The sequence below is a fragment of the Antechinus flavipes genome, chromosome 4, assembly GCF_016432865.1.
Source record: "Antechinus flavipes isolate AdamAnt ecotype Samford, QLD, Australia chromosome 4, AdamAnt_v2, whole genome shotgun sequence".
In the NCBI taxonomy this organism is placed as follows: domain Eukaryota; kingdom Metazoa; phylum Chordata; class Mammalia; order Dasyuromorphia; family Dasyuridae; genus Antechinus; species Antechinus flavipes.
The window spans coordinates 321,067,993-321,083,035 of record NC_067401.1 but is presented as its reverse complement, the minus strand read 5'-3'; the positions used below and the strand labels follow the sequence as shown (position 1 = coordinate 321,083,035).

At 33.6% G+C, this 15,043-nt stretch overlaps 1 protein-coding gene across 2 annotated transcripts in view; it reads right to left on the bottom strand.

Annotated features, from left to right (window-relative positions):
- PDE7B (phosphodiesterase 7B) overlaps window positions 1–15,043 on the bottom strand; it is a 443,919-nt gene that overhangs the window by 91,362 nt on the left and 337,514 nt on the right. For both annotated transcript variants that reach the window (XM_051997817.1, XM_051997816.1), the window contains one exon: window positions 11,239–11,322. In XM_051997817.1, the coding sequence (XP_051853777.1) occupies window positions 11,239–11,322 (84 nt within the window). The remainder of the gene's footprint in view (window positions 1–11,238; window positions 11,323–15,043) is intronic.

Below are 15,043 nucleotides of genomic sequence, written 5' to 3'. Positions count from 1 at the left end.
TAGGACCAAATTTGGTCTATTACTTTTACTTATTTGGTTGCATAGCCTGTGAACTAAGAGTAGTTTTTACATTTTAAAATGCATTTTAAAATACAATATAAATTTGGCCTGTGGGTTGTACTTTCCTAATCCATTTTTTGGACATTTCTTATAGTACTTTCTCTGCACACTTTTATGTTTGTAATGAGCTACAAGCAGCCTGTTCACACCCAGTATTCCTTTCTATTTCTCTTGTGTGATAGGCAACCCCAGCTTTTTGGATACTGTTGTTATATTATTTTTAGCAACATAATTATATTGGTATTAAAAAGATGGGACTTTGTTTTAGGGAGACTCTTGGGATTAGCAATAGAACTTTGTACTTTCCCCAGGCAATACAACACATTCTCCTAGTCTTACCCAAATCTAGACCCAGTTTATAGTTGAACAACATGTCTCTCATGCATAAAACTTGTTAGAGGCCAATAGTTTGAATTTGGTAGCCTATTCAGATTATATTATGCACTGTCTTTTCCCCATACTCACCTAAGGACACTCATTTTCATTTGAAAGATAAAAGATAATTCTGTTTGATGAATCTGTGATTTTTAAAAAAAATCTGAATATTAATATTAATGTATTTATATTAATATTGATCAATAACATCATGATTTGGATTGTATATATTTATCTTTAGACTTTGGGGATATGAACAAATTTTGGTGGGAAGCTAAGTATGCTGAATAGCTGTCCTTCTATTGATAACATATATTGTATAAAGTTGATAAAAACATGAGGTATCATTTTGTTCCCCTGAATTCCATGTATATAATTTCTAATCAGGCCCTCTTCACCTTTTGCCCAGATTACTACAGTAGCCCTTTGACTGATCTTCCTGGTTTTAGCCTCCCCTCTTATTAATTCATCATGCAAAATTAATATACATAAAACAAAGCTCTGACCATGGCACTCCCTTATTAAAAAATCTTCAGTGGTTCCCTTATCACCTCTTAAGATAAAGTCTGAATCCTCAGACTTTAATGTCTTCTATAATTTGGCTTCTACCTTTTCAGTTTTATTTCATATTATTTCCTTTCTATCCTGTTTTACTATTGTTGCAGGGACTTTTTTCATTTCCAGAATATACTCTTTTTCTCTCTGTTTTTCATTGTCTCTTTTTCTCTCCTCTCTTTCTTTTCTTACATTTACCTTGTAGGCTCTCTATTTTCTTTTAAGTAATGGCTCCTATGTGAGGTCTTTTTTTTTTTTTTTTTTAAATCCTTTCTCTCCATTAGTTCTCTTATTTGAGATTGAAATTACTTGAGTCTTAAAATTTCTTTTGTATAAGCTTTGTATTTTTACTTATATAATTCCATGGCACTCTACTAGATATCTCCTTCCAGGTTGATAACTAATTTACCACTAATCTTTGTTCTGATCATTTACCCAGTTCTGGATTCATATCATATTGAATACTTTGGCTCAAATGCCTTTATTTGGTTGTAAAGGATTCCCCTAACAGAATGTAAACTCTTTGAGAGCAGGACTATTTCATTTTTATGTTGGCATATACACTGCCTAATATAATACTTTGCATGTAGTAGATGCTTAGCAAATTTTTGTTGAATGGTATAGAATGAAATTGTATTTAGATGTATGTTATAATCCTTCAGTAGAATGTATGTTCCTTGTGGACATACTTTTTTTTTTTTTTTTAACTTTTTTCTATTCCCCCTATCTTTCTCAGAGCTTCATGCATAGTAGACATTTTAAGCAATGTTTACTGGATTTAATTAAATTGAATTATACTTCTGAACCTGAAGTTTAGTGATGAGTGCATTTATATGAAAGTCAAACCAAGATGTTTGGAGAGTGCTGTTGAAAGTAACGTACACATATTAAGGATGGTATTATTCCATGTAGTTCTATCTTTAAAGGCTGAAGCAAAGTCTGCACTAAATATGGACTGTTTCTTAGTACAAATTCTGTAATCTGAAGTTATTGTTACCTTTTTCTAAAGTGAAGATTTTTACCCATTATCAGTTATTGGCATTCTGCTTAGTAATTTCTAGATGACAGTTCTGATATGAATTTTATTTGAATTTCCAAAGAAGAGAAAGAAAAGTTAGAGACCCTGAAATCTCTTGGATAGATATTTCTTAAAAAGCTGGTCTTCAGTTTCTAAGTCATTTCTCTCTCATAAAGTAAACAAAAACAGCCTAATATCTTGATGAAGAGGAAAAAAAAAAACCAATAAGAAAAAAATGATTTTTGCAGCACTACTAAACTTAACCTAATACTTATGGAGACAAATATACCTTGTGCAATTGAAAACTTGAAGAGTAGATTGACAGAAATCAAATGAACAAATTGATGCAAAATATCCAGACCAGAAAGAGGCGTGAAATCTCTGGTTCTCAGTGACTAATAATGTTCAGGCCTTTAATGCCTAATTAGGGGTGTTTTAATTCTCTCCAACCCTATGGCTCCTACTCTGTATGCTTTGTATGTCACTTCTCTTTCTAGGGAACTTAGACATTTCTCTGATTTGTTCATAAATGGTTTACCATGTAGTCATTATTTTATCACTGTTGCCAACTATATTAAGTCAGGAGACAGAGAATCAAAAATCAAAAAGAGCCTTCTGTTTAAGTTCATCTGCTTTTCAGACAATTTTATTTACCCTTTGTAGTTTCCTCAATGGATCCACTGCTTCAGCAATACTACAACAAATTTTTTGTCCTTTAAAAATATTTTCTGCATTTTATTTAAAAATAAAATCTGCAACACACTAGGTTTTAGAACTCAGTTTGTCAAAATAGATCATAAGTCCTTTATATATTAGAAGAGAATTTAATTGATTTTCTGTGGCCACAATGATTTCATAATGATCTTTTTTCTTTTTTTTTTTTTTTTTATGCTGAGGCAATTGGGATTAAGTGACTAGTGACTTGCCCAGGGTCACACAGCTAGAAAGTATTAAGTGTCTGAGACCAGATTTGAACTCAGGTCCTCCTGATTTTAGGGCTGGTGCTCTATTCCACTGGGCCACCTAGCTGCCCCAATGATCAAACTTTTGATGTTATCTTTCTATCCTTAGCAAGTTCCTGCCTTCAAGGAGTTTACATTCTTTTGGGCCATTTGAAGCTAGAGTACAATTATATGAATCTAGAACTTGTTGAATGATCAGTCACAAAGATTAGTATTTATATTAGTTGTTACCACCCTGGAAGGAGATGTCTAATACAACACCATGGGATTATATCAGATAAAATACTAGCACATTTATAGGGCCTATGCCGAAATACTTTCCTGCCTAATCTTGTGTTCATAATCTTCAGGAACCCAAAATTATCTCCTTCATAGGATGAGATACTGAAGTGAGATTTGAGTTAAGATGTCTACAAATAAAGGAAAGTAAATACAATGAATCCACCATAAGTCATCATTCTGACTATAATATATCTCAACATATCTTTGGAAAATGGTTTAGCATTTTATAAAAATAATCCATTACATTTTTGTCTTCTATGTCCTATGACTTATTCCTTAACATTCATTCCATTATGCTTACTTTGATGTATCAAAGCTTTAATCACTAATAACTTTATTAGTGAGGTTGCAAGGGGCTAAATTTGGAGTCAGAAAACAAAATTACAATTCCATCTCTGTCATTTACTGCTTACTATGTCTTGGAAAAGGCACTTCACTTCACTGGGGCTTAGTTTACTCATTTAAAAATTAGAACATTGTATTAGAGGATGCATTTTCCACTCTAAATATGTGGTCTTCTGTGGGTACTACTTCTTGGGGGATATATATTTCAATCCATTCATGCCTACTTATTCTGTGTGATTCTTGGTCATACCAAGTACTCAATGCTTAAATGAATTTGAAATCTCATCAGTTTATGAGCTCTAATGATGCAGCTAGTAACCCATGAATGACTGTCTAACCGCGGGTCAGATGCGGCAGCTGAGGACGATTATCCCTCTCACCCAGGGCTATGAAGTTTCTTTATTGAAAGGCCCACAAAACAAAGTTTTTGTTTTTACTATAGTGCGGCCCTCCAACAGTCTGAGGGACAGTGAACTGCCCCCTATTTAAAAAGTTTGAGGACCCCCTTTATAACTATTGCTCAAATCTTGTTCATAAATTTGCTTTAGGGAGTCTTCCCAACATGTTTAAAGGTCTTCCTTGCTTTTTCCTGGCAACAAAAGATACTAATGGAACATCTGGACTATTTTTTATCCATCATCACATGACTTATCTTCTTTTCCTATCATACATTTTTTTCCTAATGACATCTCTTCTACTGTTCACTTAACTCATTATCCATTTGTATTCTTTTATATATTGATGTAAGCTCTATAGTTTGTCCAAAGTGAAGGTTTCCCCCCATAATTCTTCCAAAGAAGGTCTTCTTATTTCCAGCACTTATCAAATATAGGTAATTAATGTTAGTTGACTAGTCTTATGCCAAATTTGATCATTTCTTCCTATAACCTATATTGCATCTGTCCTATCTCCTCTTTATTCATATAGCCACTTTTCTTGTTCAAGCCCTTGTTATTTTTCACTTAGACTATTGCAACAGCCTCCTAATTGTCTCCCTGACTCAAGTTTGTTTTCTTCAATCCATTTCCCACATATCTGTCAAAATGATAACCTCAAGGATCAGAAAAACCCCTTTGTTTGGATTTTAAAGCTTTTTACATGCAGACCTCAATATATTTTTACAATATTATTATATGTTGCTCCCCTTAGAGCATTATAGAATCTGGTTAAACTGGCCTTTTTGCTATTCATCATATGTGCTTATTTCCTATCTCTGAGACTTTGTATTAGCTATCTTTCATGTCTACAAAACATTCCCTCCTCATAGGTACTACTTATTTTTAAAAATAAGTTTTCTTAAAAAAAAATCTCCTTATGTATCATTTTCTGTTTGAAGTTTTCCCTGTTCACTCAGCTGCTAGTGCCTCTTCCTCATGTATTTTGCATTTATTTTACATATGCTTATTTATGGACATGTGGTCTTGCTCAATAGAATGTCAACCTTGTGAGAGCAGTGAATATTTAATTTTTGTCATATTTGTATTCTTAGTTCCCTATATGGTACCTGGCACATAGTAGATACTCAATACTTTTTAATTGATTTGTTGATTTATTCTAAGATTACCAGCCATATAGCAGTATTGGAAGAATGTTAATAGGTTTTTGCTGGAGATACCATCTTGGGATCTTTGGGAATTCTTCATAATTTCTCAAATGTTTTCTTCTTTCCTCTTATTCAATTCTGGACCTGGCTTGTTCACATGGAGCATCTGCCCATGAAGAATGCCCATTGTTCAAACTAAGCTAGACAGCTTGAAGGGATAGTATATTTGGTTTGTCTATCAGTACATATATCAAGAAGTGATGTCATAAAATGTCCCTGAAACATAGCTATTTGGGACTAAAAGAGATGCTTTTAGCAGCATGCATATATCTTTTCATGTGTGTGGGTGGGCACACACGCAGACACACACACAATTTGTCAAAATTTTCAAAGAATGAGTGGGAAGCCAAACTGATCCCTTAAATGAATGAATAGCCTGGTATCAATTATCCCTCTAGAACATAATGGAATTTACATTGTAAATACTGTATTTTTTTTCATGTAATGCATCAGCTAGTCTTCTTACTAATAAAGTAGAAGGTGTCATAAAAAACTGATTTAAATGAGAAAAAAGGGAAAACTTTAGGAAATTACTTTGGAATCATAAAAGTATGACATTTTAGATCTGCAAAAGATCTTAGAGATAATCCCATCTAATCCCATTGGTTAATAACTAGAAACTGAAAGTTTTTGAGTTCCATGCTAATTAAGCTTTTTGGATACATAATCGGTTAACAATTGTCAATATAAAAAAAGCATTTTTAAAAGTGAACTTCATGTTTAAAATTAGTCAACATGACATTGTAGCCCAAAAAGCCAACAAGGTTTAGGCTATATTAGTAAGAATTCAAGGATCCAGAACAAGGGATGAGATAATCTTATTGACCTCATCAAGGAATATTTGTATTATTTTGGTCAATTTTGGATGGCAACATTTTCAGAAGGATTTTTAAGAAATGGAGCATATTCAGCTATTAACATTTTTAAAGCACTTACTATGTATAAACATTAGGTTGGTGCTGGAGAGCATATGAATTTTTTTAGACACAATCTCTCTTCAATTTACAGTTTGGTGGAAGAGAGAAACAGACAATTATAAAAATAGTATATGAAAAATGCATTGGAAGGTAATGAAACAAAGTGACATATGAGAGGAAATATCATTACCAATGAGAAGATCAAGAAAAGAAGTGTTACTGGGTTGATAAAAGTTTTGGAACACATGTCTTGCAGGGGGACTGGGGTAGATTTCAGAAGAAAAATGAGTATTGTTTTGCTTAGTTTCTAAGGGCAGAATTGAGGAGCAATAAACAGAAATTGTGAAGAAGCAGATTTTGATCAGATATGAGTGTTTTTTTCTAACTGCAATGGACAGTTTCAGGAATCACTGAGTTCCTTATGACTGGAGGTCTTGAAAGTAGAAGTTGGGTGACCACTTGTCAGAGATATTGCAGAATGTATGTATTTTCACTCAAACTGGATGTCAACTGGATGACCTTTGAAGTTCCTTCTATCCCTAAGATTCTATGACTCTAAGATTTACTTATTGGGCAATGTCCTGGGGTACTATAAAGAGGTTTATAATCATAGAAATGGAAAATAGAGATTCCTGGATCTATAGAACCTGACACTCTAGTTGGAATTGACAGAAAATATTTCTTAATGAAGTTGTACAGAATATACGCCTTAAAATACTTAAGATCTTTCTAATTTGTAAATGAGTTAAATCAACAGTTAAATAACTGCAGTGAAAAAGGGATCAGAGTGTGGTAAAGTTAAGGAATGACTTCCTGGAAGAATTTATTTCTGAACTTGTATTTGGAGGAAGTGGGGACATAAGCTATGGGAGAAGAGTGGGAAGGGCAACCTAGGTGGAGAAAATGCCTATACAAAGAACCAAAGGATCTGATGATGTATTTTACTGCATGCCTCTGTATTAGGAAGGAAGGAAATAGGCATTTATTAAGCATCTACTATGTGTAAGTATTTGTGCTAAATTAATAAAATATCATGTCATTCAATCCTCACAATAATCCTGAGAGATAGATGCTATTATTACCCTTATTTTATTGATAAGAAATTTGAGACAGACGTTAGGTTATTTGCCCAGGGGCACACAAGTAGTTAGTGTTTGAGTCTGGATTTGAACTCAGATTTTCCTGATTCCAGGACTAGTCCTCTGTCCACTGTTGCTACCTACTTACCTATTAAATGCTTTGGAATGATACAGTTTATAATGCCATAGAGAAAAAAGATTCAAATATATCCAGACGTATATGTTGTCTTTGGACAACATAGAGGCACACATCTTCCATATAGAGGTAGTTATTTGTACTGGCACCCATAGTGAACTGGATCACAAGGACTTAGATCTTATGGGTAAAATATATACTTTCCATTATTTGTGGCATACTCAACACATCATTCAGATTTAGCATGAAGAGAGGAACTGAAGAATCTGAAAATAGGTTAAGTATACCCACTGACTAATTAGATCACTGTTCATTTGCTCCTTTATCTAATTGTTATTATCATGTGCATTGTGTCAAAGCTTGCCTTTTAGAAACTTATCATGCATACACACATATATACAAACATACATATATTAAAGTACATATATAATATTAAATATACATTACTATATGGATGTATTTTATATAAGATTATCCATAACTATTTATTTTTATCATCATATGTCTTTTGACAAAATGACTTAAATATCAGTGACTGATTTTTAAAATTTCAAAATGTTAAAAGTAACTTCAGAGATCTTTGTGACTACATATAAGATTTATATAATTCTTTTAGTTATTACATTGTCATATATTCTGTTATCATGCTGATATTGAAAAACAAGAAGAGAATTTTCATCTAATAGTTTGTGAAGTGTTTGTCAGTTTATTTTCCCACTTGCTTTTTACTCCTCAAAATGACTTTGGAATAAACTAATTCCAGCCATTTTTTAGGCCAGGGGAATTTAATTGTTTTCATGTTATGGATTCTTTGGCAACCTGGTAAAACTTATATATATGCACACACAACACATATATGTGTATATGTGTGCATATATCTAATCTGTATTAACAATTCTTAACTGTAAGAAATGCTAAATTTTAATCAGAGGCTAGTAAACATAAAGATGAAATTTCTTTCTCCCATCCAAGTTCATCAACCCTCTGAAATCTATTCATGGATTCCAGGTGCCTTAGACTTTTCCAGTGATATAAGACTTTTGAGATCAATTTTTTTTTCTACTTGAAGATAAATAGCTTAGAAATAGTGGACCTGTAACCTGATTTATGTTCCAAAAAGCTATTTTCTATCATTATATACTACATAGTCCATATGAATCACATTTGCTGAGAGGTTATTTTCTGCTCTCTGGCTCACATTCCTCTGATTATCATCCTTTACTATCTTTTCCTTCATTTCAGTCTCTGATGGTAAGATGGTCCTTCTTCTTGACTACATCAACTCTCTATACATATCCTTGATCCCATTAACACCCTTTCTGCCCCACCATCTTTTTTCAGCCGAGTAGTTCTTACCAGCTCTCCTACTCTAATTTTCATTGTCTCCCTATCTATCAGTTCCTTTGCTTCCTGGAAACATACTCATTTTTTTTTTTTTTTTATCTTTGAAAAAGAATCCCTTACTAGATACTACCATGCCTCTTAGGCATCATCCTATATCTTCCCCTTCTCCTTGAAAACAAAACAAAACAAAATAACAACCCATCCATATTAGTTCCTCCTATTTCCTTTCTTCATATTTGGTCTTAAACTTTTATAATCTGACCTCCAACTCCATTATTTAACTGAAGCTCTCTTCTTCAAAGTTAACAATGATTTCTTAATTATCAAATTTAATGGCCTGCTCTAGCTGCTCATTTTTCTGGGTCTTTATTTAGTATTCCACACTGTTAACCTCCTTATCCTCCTGGATATTCTCTTTTTTCTGGTTTTCCATGCTTCTACTTTCTCTTGGTTCTTCTATCAGCATGATTAGCTCCTTCTTAGTCTCTCTCTCTCTCTCTCTTTTTTTTTTTTTTTTTTTTTTGGATTTTCATCTACATTGCACCCATTAATTATGGGTATTTTGCAAGGCTCTCTCGGGCCTTCTTTTTCCTCTACATACTCTTTTCCTTGGTCCTGTGCTTGGCTCTTGTGGATTCTATGATCATATCTATGCAAATTATTCCCAGATTTATATATGTAGCTTTGGTTTCTCAATTAAACTTTTATCTGCTATCACACTGATGGTTTAACATTTAGAACTGGGTGTTCCATAGGCATCTCAAATTCAATAGATCCAAAATAGAATTTATTTTGTTCCTGCCAATCCTTTTCTTCTTCACAACTTTCTTATTACTGTCAAGGGCACTGTCTTTCTTCCATTGTCATATCATCCTGGACTCTCCTTCACTTATTTTATCTATTCAATCACTTGCCAAATCTCAATTTCCCTCCTGTATTATCTCTCACATATATTGCCTTTTCCATACTCATATTAGCCCAACAAAAGCTCTTGCCATCTTAAGACTACTACTGGTCTCCCTGACTCAAATATCTTTTTACTCCAATCCATTCTTCAATTCAGCTGCCAAAATATATATATATATATATATATTTTTTTTTTACTAAAATATAGGTCTGATTTTGTCATTCCTCTGCTTAATAATTCCAATGACCTACAGGATGAAACACAAAATCTTTGACATTTAAAAATTTTCATTAACTCAGCCCAGCCTACCTTCACAATCCTCTTGTATTAATCTCTCTTCCACATAATGGAGGCAGCTAGGTCACAAAGTGCCTAGAGTGCTGGGTTGGAGTCAAGAAGATCCAAGTTCTAATTCAGTCTGACACTTTAGTAACTATATAATCCAGGATAAGTCACAATCTTAGTTTTCTCAATTGTAAAGAAGTATCATAAAAACATCTACCTCATAAAGTTATTGTGAGGATCACACGAGATAGTATTAGTGAAATGCTTAGAACAGTGCCTATACATAATACATGCTTCTTTCCTTCTCCATTCCTTCAAATACTCATATGTTTCAATTGCTGGTCCTAAACATGACACTATACCAATTGACATAACATTGTACCAGCTGTTTCTCCATTCCTAGAATGCTCCTAGCTTCCTTTTAAGACTCAACTCAAGTAACAATTCATGGAAGATTTTCCTGTTTCCACTAGCTCCTCAGAAGTTACTTTGCATTCACTTTGTATTTGTCTTGTATATTCTGTTTTCCATATGTCATCTCTCCCATTAGAATGTAGGATCCTTGAGGAAAAAGGTTGTTTTTGCTTTTTCTTTGCATCAGTTAAAGCAAAACTTGACATGTATCTATTTTTCTCCTCAAGCTTAAAGTTAAGGTTAGTTGTTTGAGGAAGAAGAGATTTAAATGTAGAACTATGATTAGTGACCTAATAGAACCAGCAAATGATGCAATAATGAATTAAAAGCAGGAAATCAAATTTCTTAATCAAAAGCCGAGGTGGGAGATTTTCAAAATTCCAAAAGAAGAAGTAGGATGAGAAATAGAGAGAAGAAAGTCAGTCTTCTGAGATTTTCAGAGTGAAGGAAGTGAGTGGATGTGAAACTATATAAATCAACTATAGTGGTGAGGTTTTTCTGTAGAAAGCAAGTATTGGCTTAATAAGAGAATCTAGTTCAAACAGAGAAGTCAAATTAGTGAAATAGTTTGATGAGTTATCAGAAAAAGCTATGGAATTCTTCTCTATAGGATTTTAAAAGTTATAATAGCCTCACATCTTTTTAGGAGTTTAAGGAAAGAGTACTAATAACATCATCATTTTTATATTTATATAGAATTATAACCTTTCCAAGTAATTTGACATTTGATACCATATTTAATCCACACAATTAAGAATTAGGGTAGGGTAATATTATTGTCAGAGTAGGAAATAGACACAATTAAGTTAAAGGCGAGGTTGGGAGGAGATATATGATGAAGGAAGGAAGTTAAGGACGGAAAGCTTCAGAAGACTTTTGAAGTTCAGAGGAAAATTATGAATTTTTTTTTTTAAAACAGAAAACCTCTTTCTTTCCAGGTATGTGTAATTACTCACTGTTAAGAAGGCGGAAGTCAATGAATGGGTAGGAGCCACGGCGTTCCGCAGGAACTCCTGTCTGACCTCTTATTCGTACATCTCCTAGAAAACAGAAGATAAATGTTTGAAAATGCTGCCAAGTGCATATACTCTCACTCCCCAAATGCTGCAACTTGTTAGGTGAATGACATCAACATTAGAGGCCAAAGAAACTGAATTCTAACCAACACAATCTAGAGAGTGTAAAGAGACATTAAATAGTTTTGATGATGATGATGGTCCCTAACAAATAATGATAACAGTTCATATAATCCTAACTTAAGGTCTTTCTAACTCTCTTATTCATTAAACCACACTGTATCCTAAAGAAACAAATAGCATATGGAAAATAGGACTAAGCAAAGGGCAGTCAAGTGGAAATATTATCTTTACTCCTGAAGAGAAATAGTAGGTTCTTTGGGAAACCTAAGTAAATAGCCCTAATAAATGAGAAGGAAAAATCATATTAATCTCTGAAAACTCTTGTGTTTCTGACTTATGATTTCATTTCTTTAGGGCAGGACTTCTTAAACTTTTTTTTTTCTGAGGCAATTGGGGTTAAGTGACTTGCCCAGTTAAGTCACACAGCCAGGAAGTATTAAGTTTCTGAGGCCAGATTTAAATTCAGGTTCTCCTGACTTTGGGGCTGGTGCTCTATCCACTACACCAACTAGCTGCTCCACTTAAACTTTTTCAATGATGACCCTTTTGCCTGAAAAATTTTTACACGATCCTAGTTATATAGGTATAATAAAATAGGTATACAAATCAAACATTTATTGATAATAAATTGTAATTTCATGACTTTCCATTTCATAACTTCACATTCAGTTACAGTGAGGTTACAACCCACAATTTAAGCTTTGCTTTAGGAAACTCTTAGTGTGTAATTTACTCCAATTAATGAACACTGATTTTTATATAACTTAAAATCTTAATTTGCTTTTTCCCTAGCTTTTTTACTTGCATATCCACTTCATTTATCTTTTCTTTCCCATATTTTATTCATGTAAACATTCAGAGGTATAAAATTTCCCCTAAATATACTGTTATTATTAACACTGTATTATTAAACATGTATAGGACTGCTTGCCATCTAGGGGAGGGGATGCAGGGAGGGAAGGGAAAAATCTGAACAGAAGTGAGTGCAAGGGATAATGTTGTAAAAAATTAGCCTGGCATGGATTCTGTCAATAAAAAGTTATTTAAAAAAAAAATTTTCCCTTAAGTACTGCTTTGATTGCATCTCATAAATTTTGTTATATTGTCTCATTATTGTCATTCTCTTTGATGAAATAATTGATTGTTTCTATAATTTGTTGTTTGATCCACTTATTCTTTAGGATTAGAATTATTTAGTTTCCAATTAAAGTTTAATCTATCTTTCTACGACTTTATTGCATGTAATTTTTATTGCATCATGAAGCGTCACTTCATCCCCCTTTTTTCTTTTCCCTTTCCCCTCTCCTACTTTTGCCATGCTTCTGTGCTCCATTCTATTTACTTCTCCCTTTTCATTTCCTCATTCCCCTCCTACTTCCTTATAGGATAAGATAAATTTCTATACCCAACTGAATATGTATGTTATTCTCTCTTTGAGTCAAATCTGATGAGAACAAAGTTCAAACACCCTCCCCCTCTCCCCCCTACTGTAATAGGCCTTTTGGGCTTCTTCATGTGATATCATTTACTCTTACTCCTTTTTATATCATCATATCAAAGTCAACTTATACTCACACCCTCTATATGTACCTCTTCTATAATAAAGATATAGTTGTTGAGTGACAAGCATTATATTCCTATGCATGAATATAAACAGTATACTTTTTTGCTTTCTTGTTTGCCTTTTTATGTTTCTCTTGGAGTCTTATATTTAGTTAGGGCTTATTAAGCTTTTTCCACTCATGATCTCTTTTTCCCCAATAAATTATTTTGTGACCCACAGTATATAAGTATATAAAATACATATAAAAACCAAACATTTCTTGATAATTTCATGACCCTCACATTCAGTTACAATACACCATGTGGAATAGAAACCACAGTATAAGAAACTGAGTTGTAGCTGAAGATCAGATTTTCTGTTTAGCTCTGGTCTTTACATCAGGAAAAATTTTAAGTCCCTTATTTCACCGGCTATCCATCTTTCTCCCTAAAAGATTATGTTCAATTTTTCTAGATAGTTGATATTTGGTTGTTATCCTAGTTCCTTTGCTTTTTGGAATAGCATATTCCAAGTCCTCTGATCCTTTAATGTAGAAGTTGTTAAATCCTTTGTAGTCCTGACTGTGGGTTCCTTGTTATGTGGTTTCTATCTAACTGCTTGTAATATTTTCTCCTTGACTTATAATTCTGGAATTTGGCTATAATATTCTTTGAAGTTTTCATTTTGAGATCTCTTTCAAGAGGTGATTGGAAGATTCTTTCAACGAGTATTTTGCCCTCTGGTTCTAAGATATTAGGGCAGTTTTCCTTGTCCCGGCTCTTTTTTTTTTTTCCTGAGGCAATTGGGGTTAAGTGACTTGCCCAGAGTCACACAGCTAGGAAGTATTAAGTGTCTGAGGTCAGATTTGAACTCAGGTCCTCCTGACTTCAGGGCTGGTGCTCTGTCCACTGTGACATCTAGTTGCTTCTAGACCAATAATTCTTAAAGTATCTCTCCTGGATCTATTTTCTTTTTCTTTTTTTTTTTTTTTAAATAGGTTTTTATTGACAGAACCCATGCCAGGGTAATTTTTTATAGCATTATTCCTTGCACTCACTTCTGTTCCGATTTTCCCCCTCCCTCCCTCCACCCCCTTCCCCAGATGGCAAGCAGTCCTTTGCATGTTAAATAGGTTACAGTACATCCTAGATACAATATATGTGTGCAGAACCGAACAGTTCTCTTGTTGCACGGGGAGAATTGGATTCAGAAGGTATAAATAACCTGGGAAGAAAAACAAAAATGCAAGCAGTTTACATTCATTTCCCACTGTTCTTTCTTTGGGTGTAGCTGCTTCTGTCCATCCTTGATCAATTGAAACTGAGTTAGATCTCTTTGTCGAAGAAATCCACTTCCATCAGAATACATTGTCATTACAGTATCGTTGTTGAGGTATATAATGATCTCCTGGTTCTGCTCATTTCACTTAGCATCAGTTCATGTAAGTCTTGCCAATCCTCTCTGAATTTATCCTGTTGGTCATTTTTTACAGAACAATAATATTCCATAACATTCATATGCCACAATTTACTCAATCATTCTCCAATTGATGGGCATCCATTCATTTTCCAGCTTCTAGCCACTACAAACAGGGCTGCCACAAACATTTTGGCACATACAGGATCTTTTCCCTTCTTTAGTATCTCTTTGGGGTATAAGCCCAGTAGAAACACTGCTGGATCAAAGGGTATGCACAGTTTGACAACTTTTTGAGCATACTTCCAAATTGCTCTCCAGAATGGCTGGGTGTGTTGACAATTCCACCAACAACGTATCAGTGTCCCTATTTTCCCACACTGGATTTATTTTCTAGGTCAATTATTTTTCCAATGAGGTATTTTTCATTTTCTTCTATTTTTTCATTCTTTTGATTTTGTTTGACTGATTCTTGATGTCTCATAGAGTCATTAACTTCCAAGTGGAAGGCAAGTGCCTGATTCAAATTTACTAGAAATTATTTTCTTCAGTTAGTTTGCTAACTCTTTTTCCTTTTGGTCAATTCTACTTTTAAAGAAGTTATTTTCTTCAGTGTTCTTTCCTTCCCCCTCTCCCCCCCATTTCATTTGGTCAATTGCATTT